This window comes from Chiroxiphia lanceolata, chromosome 13 (assembly GCF_009829145.1).
Source record: "Chiroxiphia lanceolata isolate bChiLan1 chromosome 13, bChiLan1.pri, whole genome shotgun sequence".
Classification (NCBI taxonomy): domain Eukaryota; kingdom Metazoa; phylum Chordata; class Aves; order Passeriformes; family Pipridae; genus Chiroxiphia; species Chiroxiphia lanceolata.
In genome coordinates this window covers 490273-506898 of record NC_045649.1, presented here as the reverse complement: position 1 = coordinate 506898, position 16626 = coordinate 490273, and the positions used below count along the sequence as shown (strand labels likewise).

Here is a 16626-nt window from a genome sequence, read left to right as displayed (position 1 = left end):
GGGGGCTCGGCCTGGGGGTGCCGTGAGGGGGCTCGGCCTGGGGTGCCGGCGGGAACAGCGGAGAGCGTCCTGTCCGCCCCCGCCGCAGCCCCGCGGCGCTGTGCGGGCTCTCGGCCCGGGCTCCGCTGGGCCCTGCTCCGGCCCGGGCTGTGCGGGGGCCCCGGGACACGGCGGGAGCCTCCGCCGGCTTCGCCTCGCGGGAGGAGTTTTCCCTGAGGATGTACCGTGAGGGGATTTCTTTTTTGGGCTGAGGTCCTGAGCGTAAAGCGGTCACTTGGCTTCTGGGCAAGGCAGGTGTAACAGGTGATGGCTGAAGTTACAGTTGTTTTCACTGGAAGTTTTGTGTTTGGTTTGTGGTTTTTTCACAGCCAGGGTCTGATGTATTACACTGAAGCGAAAGCAGCAAAACTGCACATAATACATCAGTAATACAGTACAAGTTGAGACTGGTCATGAAGACCTTCTGTGGAAGAGCTAATCCAACCACTGGTGCCATGGAGTGGTTAGAGGAGGCTGAGGACTATGACTACCACCAGGAGATTGCCAGGTATGATGGAAAAAGGTGCTTGTTCCCCTAAAGCCACCAAAAACTAGCAAACCCAGCTTGTTTTCATGTCAGTTTTGGGGTTTGTCTTTGTAGAAGTTTTAAGGGCATGAGTTGATCGGACTGTAGGATAACCTAAATGTTAGTGAACGTGCCTGGTGTTGTACAGGGCAGAACTGGCAGTGTAGAATTTTGTGAACTATTCTCCAGATAAATTCTTTCTAATCTTTTTAAAATGTTTTTTGAGGTGCTGATCCTGATACTGACGATGACTGAGTTGTGGCAAAATGCATTCACTAAATTTCTTTTAAATCCCAGTGCAATAAATAATGGCCAGTTGTCTGTTACTGTACTAATGTAACAGCCAGGGCAGGTGGGAAGATTAGATTTTGGGGTATTTTTAAGTATTGCAACCCATGAAGAAATGGGGACCAAAGAAATTTAAATCTCTGTATTGGTCTGTATGACTCTACATCTGTCCCAGCTGTTACTTCGCAGTTTGTCCATAGGTCTGTGTCTTGGGTCATTGCTGAGGGGAGGATATGTGCCAGCAATTAATTAATTCATTTATATGTCGATGGCCAGATCACTGAAATGACATTATTCCTTAGATTTGGTGAACAGTTCAGATGCTCAAAGAGCACGTCAGCTGTTTGTGCATTTATGGGCCATGGGGACCAGTTGCCTTAGTAAGAGAAAACAAGGGAGACTTTCTGAGATCCTGCAGTTTGTGCTCTAAAATACAGAATATTGTGACTGGAATTCTGTTGTTGTAGGTCACGCTATGCAGATATGCTTCACGATAAAGACAGAGTAAGTACAGAGGCCAAACCCTTCTGAATGGTAAGAAAATGGCCATTTCCTTTCTCTTGAATAGATACCACTGCATGATTATATAGGTTTCTCTGAAAGATTAAATGACCACATTTTTGTACCCTTTAAGATACTAGACCTGCTCTTAGATCAAGAGATGCCTTCTTATGTCTGACTTTCGTGTTCTGTGTGTACTGAAGAACATGTTTACATTCAATAGCTGATTTTGCTGTTCTGTGTTTGACATTTTTGACAGAGCTCATTAGGTGAAATTTCAGGGGCTGTAAAAGTGACTTTACTTACACTCCTGTAAAAATTCTCTTTATTCTTCTATGGTATTTTTACTATGTTTGCAGGCATGTTGAAGTCTGGAGTGAATAATTTAAATGTTCTGCTTTAGCCATTTAGTCAATTGTTCCATCAATAACCTCTTGTAAGACTTTATGGTGCCTCCACAACGAGTCTTGAATTTATATTGAATTAAGACACATCAGTGGAATCAGGCATTTAATAAGCTGTGTAGAGACAACAAGTTGTGTCTGAGTAATTAAAACAACTCTAGTGGAATTCTGTATATGGAGAGCATTAACTAGAATTGTTCAGAGAGGGATCCAGCAGACCTTCCAAATGTGCTATGTTCAAAGGTAGTGTAATCTTTGGAAAGGCTTGATAAATCCTTTGGAAAGGAATGTCTTAACAATAGCCTATTAGAGAGGAAATATGGGCATACATTTCAGTGTGTATCCTGTAGCTGACAGGGGACACCATTTGGTTTTTTCCTGTTTTGATGCTGGTGTGCTTGTAGCCCCATTTAATGGTATGTAACCAAAACCCCCTATTTACACATGTTGCTTCTCATATATGAACATTTTTCAGCAGATGAAGAGAGGAATCTAAATCCAAGACGCTGTAGCTCCTGTGCTGTCAGAGTCAGTTTATGATTATTTGAATGCTGCTGCAGGGGAAAATTTTTTTATTATTTGCTCCAGAAAATGTGTCACATTTGGAAATTGTGCATGTGGTCTGAATAGCTGACTGACCAATGGCAGTGTGAACTTGGTGATAGAAGCTGATGTGCTTTAAATGGACTGATCCCACCAGATACACCTGCTTTTGCTGAAGATGGCTGTGGTGTGACTGTAAGGCATAAAGAATGTCTCCAGGCCTTTTTCTGCTTATGAAGTTGTGGTTGGAGAATTCAAGACTTCTGCACAAAAATGGAAAGTGCAAATGGATAAAAGGTTTTTCTTCTCCCCAGAATGTGAAGTACTACCAAGGTATCCGTGCTGCAGTGAGCAGGGTGAAGGAGAGAGGTGAGGAAGCAATAGTTCTGGACATAGGCACTGGCACAGGACTCCTGGCCATGATGGCAGCTTCAGCTGGGGCAGATTTCTGCTATGCAGTCGAGGTGAGCATTTGGTGGGGGCTGCACATGTGCTGCCTGTGTGTTCAGAGCTGCCTTTTCAGGCTTCAGTGCAGTTCTGGCTGCACAATCAGTGGACTGGATGCATTTGTTATTTTCTGTGGTGGCTTCTGAAGAGCAAACTCGAGCCTTTTATGTGTCAAAACCACCTAGGTCTTACAAGAACATGGTTGAAAAGGTATAGTATATTTTTCATTTTTAGGACAGTTTCTGTAAATGTACAGATTGAAATTTCTAAGTCAAGTTTTCTGGTATTTCATTGTCTCTACTTTTTATCAAAAATCAAGTGTAATATAGAGCTTTAACCATGTTTTTGAAAAATGTCAGTATTTTCTAACCATATTGCTGATCTTTAGAAGTTTTAACTCTTGGAGATGGATTCTCAGACCACTTAATCATAACATGAACCACGTTGTAATAAGGAGGCTGTTTCATGAACGGACTTTTCCATCTCTCTGGGATGAGATAGAACATCTCCTTTTTTATTGGCACTTAAGAAACATCCTGATGGTCATTAACAGCCATTACTCATATTAAGGATAACGACAGGAACATTTTGGCCAGTTTAGGGGTTTTTTGATGCATTTGAGGAAACAAAGAGAAGATCTACTTGTCTGTAGGGTCTAGTTGAAAGAGTACTGTGGGATTTCTACCCAAGTAGACATCTATGTTGGTTTTTTAATTTAGAATTTTATCTGATGATCATTTTTCAGGACAGTGCTGGTTTCCAGAGTGGCCACAAGTGTCTTATCTTAGGTAGTCAAGTTGTGTGACTGGATGGAACACAGAAAATTTTTGAGTTTAAAAATTGGATATGAACATTAAACCTTTTCGACATATTCTTGGTCATTTTGTTATTTTTGTTGTGAAGGAAACAAAAATTCTTTTCACATTTATACTGTTAATAAAAGCAGATTTTCGACATACTTCAGTGACTGTTTCAGTGCTGATTGTTTTGAGTTCAGTTATTTATTTAGATATTATCTTGGGCACATGTAAATCTCTTGTGGCTTCTCTTGATGGATATATGTATTTTTCCAAAGAAATAAGTTTGCTTAATGTGAATGCTAAAATACTCTTAAAGTGTGTTCTTGTCTTTCTAAAGTTCAGTTGGAACAGCTTTGGGTGCCAGCTCATACTCAGCTGGTGACATTGGAGCTCTATGAATTTTTCAAGCAAGGCTCCCTGTCTTGTTTCATGGTGATGGACTTCAGACGTAGGAGAAGATACAGAAGTTGTTCATTTGTTTCAGAACTAAATATATTGCATTTTGTGCTGGTGTCCTTCCAGTTTGGAAAGCTGATGTGAGCTACTGTTTTACTACACTTGCCATTCCCAGGTTTTCAGGCCCATGGCTAATGCTGCTGTGAAGATAGTGGAGAAAAATGGTTTTTCTGACAAGATCAAGGTAATCAACAAGCACTCCACTGAAGTCACAGTTGGCCCAGGTGAGAAAAATAGGCTAGGCTTAAAAAAATTGGCAAGTGCCTGAAAACCATGAAGGAGGATGTCTTATTCTCCATATGTCTGCAATTCACACCAGCTCAGCCTCAGGCAGGGCCTGCAGCACAGGTGTTTGGAGGAGTGGCTGAGGGGCCTGGGGCTGTTGTTCAGCCTGGAGCAGAGCAGGCAGAGGGGACACCTCATGGCTCTGCAGCTGTTTGAAAGGAGGCTGTAATCAGGGGTTGAGCTCTTCTCCCACATAACCAGTGACAGGACAAGGGGATGTGACCTCAGGTTGTGCCAGGGCATGTTTAGATTGGACAGTAAGAAAAAATGTTTTACGGAAAGGGTTGTAAAGCACTGAGCAGAGTGTCCAGGGAAGGGCTGGAGTCACCATCCCTGGAAGTGTTTGAACAATGTGGATGTGGCACTTGGGGACAGGCTGGAATTGTGAACGTGGTGGTGCTGGGCTGATGGTTGGACCTGATGGTCTTTTCCAACCTCAACTGTTCTGTTACTCTAGAAAGTCATATTGGAAATTTACTTCAAAAGGAAGTGTTCTAGTGATATTTCAGTAGTCATTTGTATTTCATAGTAGACTTCTAAAGGAAAATAATTTTGCAGTCTTCAGCAGATTCTCTAACAGGAATAAGTTTTTCAATTACTTGTGTTCTTAGGATAGCATTTTCTTGAAAGACTTATATAAAGGCTCAACATTACAATATTAATTTGTATCTTTTAGATGGAGATATGGAATGTCGTGCAAACATCCTGGTCACAGAATTGTTTGATACAGAGCTGATAGGAGAAGGAGCTTTACCAACATATGAGCATGCACACAAATACCTTGTACAGGTAAGAAAATAGAAAATGATGGCGTGTCACATCTCTCTCTAGAGAAACCCTTCTGTCTTTTTTTTTTGAACTAAGATAGAGATTATACTTAGGCTTCTGCATCTCTTGGTAAATACACCATCAGCTGTGTGTTTCTTATTCAATGAATAATTTACTAGGCTCATTCCTGGAATAAAGTTACTTGAGTTCATATTGTAAATCACAGGCTCTGAAATTACACCTAGATGCTTTGTGTTGAAACCAACAACTTGCTGGTTAACAAATGTCTTCTGGTTATGATTTGAAGCTCTCCTTAATAACAGCCTTGTTCCAAGGTGTTTTAAAAAAATTAAATCCTTGTAAATTTGATGGGCTTCACCTCCCGGGCATTGCTTTGGTTTCAGTAGGTTTTTTTCCTGTCATGCTCTTACTACTCCATATATCTACTATCCTTCATGGACACAGGTATAATTTTAGGGCTTCCTCTTTTACCTTTTCTAATACTATCCTTTAATAAAATGTGGATGGCAAAACTTTGTTTTGGTTTCTAATTTTAGTTTCACCAGTTTGCATATAGAGACCCTTGCACTCCATAACTTTGTACTGCTCTCCATATATCACTCTGAATTGCAGTCAGTCTCTTTTTGTAAAAACATTGTTCTTGGACTTCACGGTTAGCTCTTAGTGGGATTGTTAGGACAACTTGTAGGTTTTCTACTCTTTAAACATGGATACAACGTTGTCATTGTGTAAATATTTGAGCCATTATTTTTCTTATTTTCTCATTGCAATCACCAACTCTCTTTTATTGTTGATAGCCTACTAGTTTTCGGCCTTGAGCTCAAGATACATCTTATTTCAGGCAGAGAATGGAGATGCAAGTTTAGCTGAGGCTGTTAAATGACACTGTTTTATGGTTAATGAAGTGTCTGGCCTTGCTGATCCACATGGAACAGGACACATACGTAGATTGTATTTCAGAGAGACAAATGCTCTGATGTTACAGAAGTCTGCAAAATAACTTGTGTTTAAGATTTCAAAGCTCCCAGTCCAACTTTTCTTTAAATGGTTTTGCATTTCAATTGTTTTAATTCTCATTCATGTTAATAAGTCTAACCCATTGAGTATATTTACCCTTCGTTTTGAACACTCAGGAAGGATGTGAGGCAGTGCCTCACAGGGCAACAGTGTATGTCCAGTTGGTGGAATCCAAAAGAATGTGGGCCTGGAACAAACTGTTCCCCATTCATGTCGAAGCAGAGGATGGTGAAAAAGTTATTGTTCCCCCTTCAGAAATGGAGAACTGTCCAGGTGTGCCTTCTGTTTGTGATATCCAACTGAACCAGGTGCCCTCAAGTGACTTCACTGCCCTTAGTGATGTGGTGACAATGTTCAGGTAAGGGAGACATTGTTTTGGTCAAGACAAACTTGTCCTGTTATGCCTTTCCTAGAAGTCGTATGTTCAGCCTAGGAAGCTGATGAGAATTTCTGAAGAATGCTGAAGTGTATCTTTTTACAATTTTTATGCCTCTCTGCAGTGTGGATTTCAGTAAGCCAGTACAGAGTGCTTCAACCTCCTACAGAGTGCAGCTGGAGCCTGTTAGATCTGGAAAGGCACAAATTGTCCTTTCCTGGTGGGACATTAGCATGGACCCCTCTGGGATGATAAACTGCACAATGGCTCCCTACTGGGTAAACCCCACTTCTGCTTTGCAGGTAAAACACTGAGCCTTCAGATAGCACTGTCATGGCTGTGAGCAGCTATCCTGAGGAAAGGCCTCACTGGGTGTCTTACTTTGTTTGTTCACTCTCCATTGACTGTGGCTGGTCCCTAAGGGTGTGTGTCTGTCCCTTTGCAGTGGAGGGATCACTGGATGCAGTGTGTACTTCCTGCCGCGGGAGGAGCTGCTGCAGGGGGCAGGTGCAGCTGACTGCCCGTCGGGATGAGTACTGCCTGTGGTACTCCCTGCAGAGAGCCAGGTAATGAGTACTGCCTGTGGTACTCCCTGCAGAGAGCCAGGTAATGAGTACTGCCTGTGGTACTCCTGCAGAGAGCCAGGTAATGAGTACTGCCTGTGGTACTCCCTGCAGAGAGCCAGGTAACAGCTCTGGGGGGAAAAGGGCTGCTGTTCACTCCAGGATCGAGCATCTGCTGCTCTTAGAGTGTCTGTTTTTGTAGAAGAGCAAGAGAAGAACGTAAAGACTAGAAAATTATGAAAAGCTGCTTCATGGGCAATGTACAGGTGCAAAATACACATTATGCATAAAAACATAGTTGGACTGCAAGGTCCTGCCTTGTACCTTGTGGCATGCTGTGACAGAGAAACAAAAAACACTCATGGTTGATTCCTGGAAATCCTAAAATACAGCTCAGTTGAGCTGGCTTGTAGGTAAAGAAGTGAAATAATAATTCTGTCTCCATTTTCTATTTTCTTAGTCAGCACTGTCTTTTTGAGATTGCTACTTTTTTCTTGGGTTAAAAGGAGCTTAATCACATTGGTTGTGAGACAAGTAGCAGCTAACATGTTTAAAAATCAGTGCTAGCTATAAAATGTCTGAATTTCCTATGCCTTTTTTACTTAGGGATCCAAACGAGTACCTTTTTTCTGAAAGAACAAAGCCTAAAAACCTAGCCATCACAGTTAGTGGGAAAGTGGGTGGGTTTCTTGGTTGTGAAGGTGAAAATTGGTTCTTTTTGGCCTCTCTTTGTTTGAAAATGCAAAGTTACAAAAATGTCATTGAAGAACTAGTAACTTTGAAAAAGTGACAGCAGAGTCCCTATGCATTAGTGTGCACTGTGGCCCAAATGCACGAGTGTGGCTGTTTGCATGTCTCTGGTGCTGTAGTTAACACTCCATTGACATCTCTTGCAGAGCAGAGGAGGCTGAAGCAGCTGCTGGTGTGGAGAGCCCTGTGTGCAGGTGTCACGCTCACCTGCTGTGGAACAGGCCTCGCTTTGGGCAGCTCAATGACCAGGCCCGGACACGCCAGTACATCAGGGCACTGAGGACAGTGAGTGCATGTTCCTGCAGGGGTTTCAGCTTCTGTGATGGATGCACCTGTTGTTTTATTGCAGAAATTATTTATGGAGTTTGTTTCTCCCCTGCAAAGGACTTTGCTCACCAAGTATATTTTTTTTCCATCAGCAGATCTAGGTTATATTTTTGTCATGAAAACTTTAGTTTTACATTTTTAAATTGTAAGCAACCATTTCTGCATAGGAACTTGTAGCAGCTCTGTGTATTTGTTAAAAGTAGTATTGGTAGTTGGATAAAGACACCTAATGCATTTTTGTGCCAACTTTTTCAAACCTAAGCCAAGGGGACTACATGAGCATTTTTTACCCTTATTTTACATGGAAGAGTATAAAGTGGGGAAAACTTTTTCATCTGGAATAGGAATAACAACAACTATTTATTTTCTGTAGGTTCTGAACACAGATAGTGTTTGCCTTTGTATCAGTGATGGCAGTCTGCTGCCTGTGCTGGCTCACTATCTTGGAGCAAAGCAGGTACGATACTTCCTCCTGTGTTCAGATTTTTACATTTTAGCTTGGTGTTTTTCTCTGTATAGTTCATTTCCAGCTCATTATTATACTGAGTCTGTGTGTAAGGGAGAGCTGAGAGCTGCCTGGCTGTCTCACTTACGTGTCTGTGCCTTACTTGGTGTATCCTGTCATGGGGCTCTTCAACCTAAAATCTACTGCAGTTGGACTGAATATCTGGGAATGTGTAATGTTATGTAATCCTGAGGAGTGTAGCATATTGCCTAGCTTTTCACCAATTATGAACAAAACTTCATTTTTTTTCTTACTGCAAAAGGCTTCTGAGCACTTTTCATCTGATCCAGTCAGGTGGTGTTGAACACTGCTCACAGGGAGTGAGCACTGCTGGAGCTTGATTTGGCACACTGGCAATATGCTTGCATTTGTTCAGGAGTAAATGTGTGCCTAGAGCAAATGTACATCTTAAAAAAGGAAAATAAGATATTTGCATTTTGTTAGTGGTTTTTTTCTTGTATGGCTGTGAAAACAGCATTATTTAGCCTGTAGTTATTGGGGGTGTTTAGTTGTTAAAAAGGTTGGTGGCAGTGGGCTGTGGAATAGATGCATGGTTCTTGTGAACTGTGCTCACTAGGGCATCAGTGTTCCTTCATTGTTTAGTTAACATATTCTTTTAATAAAAACTGTAAAGCTATTTCACTAATTGTTGTGTTTTTCATAGGTATTTACAGTAGAAAACTCTGGTGTGTCCTGTTCTGCTCATGAGAAAGTGAGTATTCTGTTTCTGTTAAAGCAGTAAATGAACCCCTGGTGTTACTGAGGCCGAGTTGATGCCTTGTTTGTTTGTTCTTGCATCAATTGTTTGGAAGTTCAATCAGTTTATTGACTGTGTCCTGAGGGTGCTCTTTGCTCTTAGGAGACACAGGCAGGGGCTCTTCACTGCAAGTGCTGTTCACAGCTGCTGCCCTGGGGAAGGGCACAAAAGGCTCTGCCAGTGAGTGGAGGCTGTTCAGGGGAAGCAGCTGGTGTCCTGAGAAGTGAATGGAGTCATCCTTGGCTGTGGCTCTTTTAGTTGGCACTGGGTATTTGAAGAGGTCTGGCTCAAACACTGTGGCTCAGGAGTACAAACAGGCACGTGAGGACCCAAACCTGGTCTCAGGCAGAAGCCAAATATGCAGTGTATTCATAGTTGAAGTGATTCTTACCTTTCTTGACTGTTGTTCCTATATGTTTTCAAAGTACAGATGAAAGAAAGTGAGACAATTTCTGTGTTACCTGCCTTTTTAATACTTGTATGAAAGCATATGGAGGGCAGGTGCTTTAGTTCACTGGGGTGTGACACGTTGGCTCTAAGTGTGTGCATTCTTCAAGAGCAGGATGCACAGCAGATCTCATCAATCTGATAAGATATGGTAGGCAGTCTTTTAAACAAATTTTCTTGGCTATTGGGGTTTTTTTTATAATTTATTTTCAATAAATTATATTTTGATATGTGTTTGAGTCTCAGCTGTGACTTTTGCATAAAGACAGCATGCTGCTTGTTGGTTTTATGCTTTTGAAAGCAAATCATCTTGAAGATAAAATTAAATAATAGAAGCACGTCCTGAGTTGCTGAAGCCTTCTCATTTTGAGATAAAAAGGTATGTTACAGTTGCTCCAATATACTGAATTTCAGGGGGGTGGTAGCGAGCAGAAGGTAAAAATTGTTTTTGCTTTTCTGCTGTGCCATTGTAACCACACTGAATGCCTTTATATCCTGCTTCTGCAAAACGCAGTGGAGTAGATGGTTCAGATCATGTGCCACTAAAACTAAAGGAGACTGGAGACTGTGGGAGGATTGTTGCTTGTTTTTGACAGGATGTGACTTTCCCTTGCTGCATAATCTGCACCAGTGCTTCAGGCAGTTTAACTGGTTTTAATGTGTATGTGCTACAAGGCTGGAGCTCTTTGGTGAGCCTCTCAAGAGATGGCAATCTCTTTGAAAGTAATAACATCATTAAATTAAAAATTTTAAAAGTACTGTGACTCATTACAAAGCCTTCCAACATAAAATATTTTCTCTCAAACTTTGTTGCAGGAAAATTCATTTTAAGATGTGCTGACTAAACCCACAGAAATATGTCTGGTGTGCCCTGTGTGCAGTGGTACAGTAATTAAATCTTTATGGACAATAGTTTTGATCTAGATGATTTCACTTGTGTTGTGTTGGTGGCTGTTGGAAGATTGAGACAGCCTGTGTTACTGAGTTGTTCTTATAATGCTTTCATCTCCTCCTTTCTTTGCCAGATTTCTGTTCTTGTGGGAGAGCCATTTTTCAGTACCAGTTTGCTGCCATGGCATAACCTGTATTTCTGGTACGCCAGGACAGCTGTGAGCAGGCACCTCAGCAGCAATGTCTCTGTCCTACCTCAGTCTGCTGCTTTGCACATGATGGTCGTGGAGTTCCAGGTGAGCTTGTTTAGAATTATCCATTTGATATTTACACAAATCCACTGAAATAAGTCCTCTTCTAGGACTTCTTAATGACAAGTGTATTGCATTTTAATTCTGTCCAGTATGTACTTACCACCTCAGAAAAGAATATTTGATATCTTGAAGGTGAGTTTTGCTATTTCAACCATCTCTTGTCAGCAAATTAACTCAAGTAATTTTGCCATTTAAAATGGAAGGGCTGAATGTTTTAAAATACTTCTTTAGATTAGAAATTGCTGAAGCATGTGACAGTAGCAGTTATTATAAATTAAATATTCTGCTACATACCAGTTTTTGAAATGGTGCTTGATAAGACTGGAGGTGGGATTCCTAATTGCATGTTCTTTTTTTTTTAACCTCTTTGAGGCTGTGCACAGTTCTGAATTGAGCACATCTTAAAAATAATTTGAAAAGTCATCTCTCAGAAATTGTACAAAGCTATAAACTTTTTTGTTTCAACCATTAAGCTCCTTAACTGAAGATTGTGAAGTGTTTACCTACAATGATAATGGAAATTAAATATGTTCTTTCATCATTAATATGCAAAGGCCAGTAGCTTGAGGGACTCTGTAGTCTGAATAGTAAATAATGTACGTATCTGTAAATAAAAAAAGGCCTATAATCTAATGAATTTTCACATAAACATAACCTCCAGTTTATCTGTTAAAAATGCAAGGTGTTTAATACTAATCAAGAGTAATCAGATTGAAATAAGCAGTTAACTTCAATTCCATGCTTTCTATCTAGAGGACTTGCTTCTCTAGAACTCAAAGCATTTTGGAAGGAAGTCAGCATTATTGTGTTCATGTTCTGGATGAGGAAGCTGAAGCCTGCAGAGTGATGATGGAAGATTATTCAGCAATCTAATAGCAGAATGTAAAGTAACATTTGTGTCACCTGAGCCTGAGTTCTCACCCTTGCATGAGGGTTGTGTTCAGAGCTGATTCCACACAGCTCTTTTGGTTAGAACATTTAACTTGTATTTCATTCCACTGAGCTGTTCCCAAAGCTATGCTTTAGTTTTACATTTTCTTCTTTGTTCAGTGGTGACTCTAGACACAAAGACTAAAACCTGTGAGGTTTTAAAAATAACCTCTGCATTTACCAGATTTTGGTCAGACAGAGTGAGCAGATGTTGTAAGGTATCTTGCAGAACTGGTTCTGTAGGCTGTTCTGTCTTTTCAGAATGGATATGTCATCATGGTTAAGCAATTAGCAAAAGCTGGATCCAGGAGAAAGAGTTTGATGGAATTCCTTTAGCTATGAACTTGTTTTGTCCACGGTTGCATTTAGGGAGCAGGGTGCTCTGTCAGGGATACCATGCAGAGTACTCTAGTTCGTGCTGTATTCAGGCACAAAGTATAACAGGATTTATTGAGATGTACAGAAGTCCTGCTGCCAGCATATAAAGCAGGAACATTTGAGCTTAGGTGCAAGAATGACCAGGTAACTAAATGTGTGTATCCATTGGCCAGTGAATGTGTTCTATTGAGAGCCATTAATGTGGTCTGAGAAAAGGCAAAAGCTGAGTTGAGTCCTTGTCTGTCCAGCTGGTTGCTACAGTCAATGAGAGGCACAGTATGAAGTGCTTAAATGATTTCACTCCTCTATGAAGTGCTGGAGGGAAATGTGTTAGCCTGGCAGCTGTGAGATGTTCAGTGCAACTGGGAGCACTTACCTGTGCGGGCAGTGAAAATGCAGGGGCTGTAAGGGTTTTATCCTGGCAAATCCATACAGCTCTAAAGTAAATTATGCATAGAGATTGTAAGAAATGTGACAGATTCTTCAGAGAGTTTAAAACAGTTGCTGAAGAATAACTGCCTTAAAAAATGTTTTCCCAGAATTATGCTGTCTTCTAATTCTTGCAGTAGTTGTAATGGTTTAGGAATGTATAGATAGTAAGAGTCTTTATCTGGCTTGCTATCAAATGTCTGCTCTATAGCTAAAATTATGTTAAGATTTCCTGTTTCCTTTAATAAAGCCAAACAAAATCCTGGGTTTTTTTATAGGACTTATGGAGAATCCGGAGTCATGTGGCATCTGTGAAGGTTTTGATGTCCAGACTATGGATGATATGATTAAAGTAAGAAGACTGAAAGTAGTTTCAGCACAAGTCTCAGCAAAACAAAGCTCACCTTGGCATTTTGTGACTGTTGGAAAACCTGTATGTTAGGCAGAACACCATTGTTTTAAAGTCTTTCAGAACTCTGGTGCTGTTTAGTTCTTGTAAAACAGCACCTTTCGTGGCGTTGGGGTTTGGGGTTGGCACTTACTTCTGTTTGTCAAGTTCTTCAGTGCTTTGCTTTGTTTGGAAAATAAACTGTTCATTCAAAAAGAAAATACTGTTCTCAAAATGGGAGTTTGTTTATAGATGAATCCTGCTTGCCCTTACTTGGAGGTACTTTTGAAAGAGAAAAAGGCTTATTGACTGCCTGAGAACTAGATAGGAAGAGTGAGATTTATTTGTATCTGTTTCTGGACCTGGACTGTCAATATCCATATTTGAGTGAGCCATTTAGATTACCTTGACAGTCACTGTGGAGGAGTACAGGCAGTTGTAGAGTAGAATTCCTCTGGAGGGAGAAGAAAATTTAAATGCATTTTCTTTTTGAAAGTGCTGGTTTTGTGTCGTTGCTGAGGGCCGTTGTCACAGCACTTTGGTTTCATGCATGTAGGACATTTTTCCCTTGTGCCTCAGAAGTGCCAGTCCTGTCTCTTGCAGCTTCATTGCTTAAATACTCTGGGTTAAGGACATGTAATGAGCTTGAAAACATGGACTATTTGCCTTTTGATTGTCTTCAGATAATTTTATTCCTTTCTTTCTTCAGGATTCTCTGAATTTTAGGGAATCCAAGGAAGCAGAACCTCACCCTCTGTGGGGAATATCCTTGCAAGTCGCTCTCTGAGCCCAGGAGGTTTTGGTGTTTGACTTCAGAGAGCCTGTGCCCCAGCACTGCCTCAGCACGGAGGGCTCTGTGCCTCTTCTGCGGTCAGTTTGCTCCCTGCAGTAAAGATTCCTGCCACATCCATGGCTTTACCTCCTGCTCAGGTTCTTTGGGTGTTACACTTCATGGTGGGAACAAACTTGACAGTTTTTAATAATGTGACCCGAAGTTGTGGAAGTTATTCTGACACAAATTTCCTGTGGCTGTTCTCAACAGGCTATAACAATAATATTAGATATTATTAGATTGGATAATATGCCTGTATTTCAAAGCCAACATTTTTCTAGCTGTTACTGTGATTTAAAATTTAAATAGATTAATATATGGTGTAGAGAAAGTAAAACATTGTCTGGATGTTTTTAGTCTTTGTTCCCTGTTGCTGAGTTCTTGCAGAAAAGCTCCTATTTAGCTCTTCAGATTATTGAGTTTGATAAATTACTGTGTTTAATAGCTTTAAATTATTGTGTAATAGCTGTTAAAATGTATACTATTCTTCCTTCTAACTATAATTCTGGCCATTTTGATATTTGTAACTGTCTTCTGAGATATTTTTCACATATAATGGTAATTACAAATTGTCCTTAATTCTTTCAAGCTTAAAATGCTACTTAAGAATTAAAAATCAGGGGAAAGGTTTTTTGGGGTTCTTTTTTCGCTGTCTAGATCTTGGATAACTCAAACACTGCTGTAATTGTTTGTTTCTCATGTGAAGCAAATTCAAGGTTTCACAAATCCAGAACCACCTGTGTGGGGTCTCTGCCTTTGCAGCAGTTGTATTTGTAGGCAGCACACTGGCAGCACCTCTGCTTCTGAAGTGACATGGTATGTGTGGTAAATATTTCCTCAAAGTCCGAAACAATAGCAGCTGGGGTCTCTAAAGGAAGTGCTGTCTGAACATGCAGTGTAACTTATGCCACGTTATTCAGTGACTGTGCTGCTGAGCAGATGTAGTTATGACATATTCTCCTCTTCCTTGCCTTTTTTAGGTTTCATATCTGCAAATATTTTAAAAGTTGCTACCAAATTACCAAATCACTCAGCTGTTCAACTTTTTTTCAAGGAAGGAAGTTCTCCCTGGTTTTCCAGCTCTCCCTGAACCACCAGTGCAGTGTCACTGTGAAGCTGTCAGTACTGTAGGAAGTAACAGGTTTTATCTTCCACCTCTCCCCAGGAAAGGAAAGAGCCATGGAGCAGTTTTGTGGATGGAATATCATCTTGCTGCAGATATCTCCATAAGTACAGGACTGGTGCAAATTTCAAATGAAAAGGTACATCTTTAGTCTACATTATTACATCAGAGTCCATAGGATTACAGTGCTGACCAGTGGGTCCCTGTTAGCCATGCCTGGGTTATGTAGTGCTCTTTGTTACACTGCTTGAATACTACATAGACAGGACTACTAGAAATATCTGTTCATGTTTTTGCAGGGAGCAGGAGATGTACCTTAAAATGGGAGAATCTGAATTGGATCAAAATGCTCCACAGTTTGGAATCAATTCAGAGTTTAAATATGATGCTAGCTCAAAGTAGAGTTTATTACAAATACCATTTCTCAGTTTAACAAAAGCAAAAACTGGGAGGGGAAGGAGTATTTTTGGTATTCTATCTAAATATTCTTGACCAAAATGCATTTTTTCCTCTGCCTTCTCTGTGCAGAGCAGCACATGGTACTCAAGTGAGGTGTTCCTAGGGTGGGGTGGATGGCAGTGGGAGAGATGATGCTGATCCTTGTGGGCCCAGCTGGGAACAAGAACTCTTACTGCATTGTTACTGTGTGGTATAATTGGTTAGAGTTTTAACTGCTTCCACTTTGAACTGTCTCCTGTAGGGAACCTGTGCCTGGAATCCCCACTGCAAGCAAGCTGTGTATTTCTTCAGTTCTGTCTTGAGTCAGAAGCTCTGTCAGACCCTGCTGCTGTCACCTATGCCATAAGTTTCGACACAAAGACAGGGGAGATTGCAGGATTTTAAGCTATTATAAAATACTTTACTTTTGCTCATATTCCTAAATTATAATAAACTTTTTTTTTTTCATACAGCAGAGGGATTTTTTATTGTGCTCATAGAACAAACTGTTCTGAAACATGCTTTTAACATTTTGGATTGTTTTCAAACTACGTAGTTGGTGAGGTAGAGAGGAACCATTTCTTAGGGACCAGGTATTCTTGTCAGGGTTATATACATATATACACATTCTTGTAATCATCTGTTTCCAGTGTTTTGCATAATGCCATGGAGCTGAAAGGCAGGTGGCTTGCTGCTTATTGCTTGGCATAGCACTAGATGAGGGCACAGCCTTTCACTGACAGTAGAGAAAAGTGGAGTTACACACATCTAGTTCAAGCTTTGCTCTTGTCACTGTAAAAAGGGAAATAATCTTCAGAGTGCTCAGAAAGCAATCCAAGTCAGCCACATATGTGTGTTAGTGCAGTTACTGGGGAGCAGGAAGCAGCTGAGCTGCTCACAGACTTGGCCAATCTGTGGCTCCTACTGACCTGAAATGGTCAGTGAATGAAGGGGGGATGCACTGACAGTCTGCTGAAGTCTTTAGATGCTGCATTTCTGGAGAGTCATTTCCCAAACAGTGACCAAAATCTGTAAAGCTGTAACCAGAATCAGAAAATGTACATATTCAAGTTAATTGAAGAA

At 40.8% G+C, this 16626-nt stretch overlaps 1 protein-coding gene across 1 annotated transcript; it reads left to right on the top strand.

The window, feature by feature from the left end:
• Positions 1 to 264: 264 nt before the first annotated feature.
• Positions 265 to 16623, top strand: PRMT7 (protein arginine methyltransferase 7). Its single transcript, XM_032700914.1, is given in 25 exon segments — positions 265 to 547; positions 1321 to 1357; positions 2616 to 2765; positions 4120 to 4228; positions 4966 to 5078; positions 6212 to 6453; positions 6596 to 6773; positions 6917 to 6939; positions 6941 to 6976; positions 6978 to 7037; positions 7931 to 8069; positions 8485 to 8568; positions 9281 to 9311; positions 10086 to 10142; positions 10145 to 10203; positions 10846 to 11007; positions 13041 to 13059; positions 13062 to 13114; positions 13860 to 13910; positions 13912 to 13939; positions 13942 to 14020; positions 15148 to 15244; positions 15806 to 15860; positions 15863 to 15938; positions 15940 to 16623. Coding segments are annotated over 25 exon segments (2052 nt in total). The 5' UTR covers positions 265 to 452; the 3' UTR covers positions 15959 to 16623.
• The last annotated feature ends 3 nt before the right edge of the window (positions 16624 to 16626 follow it).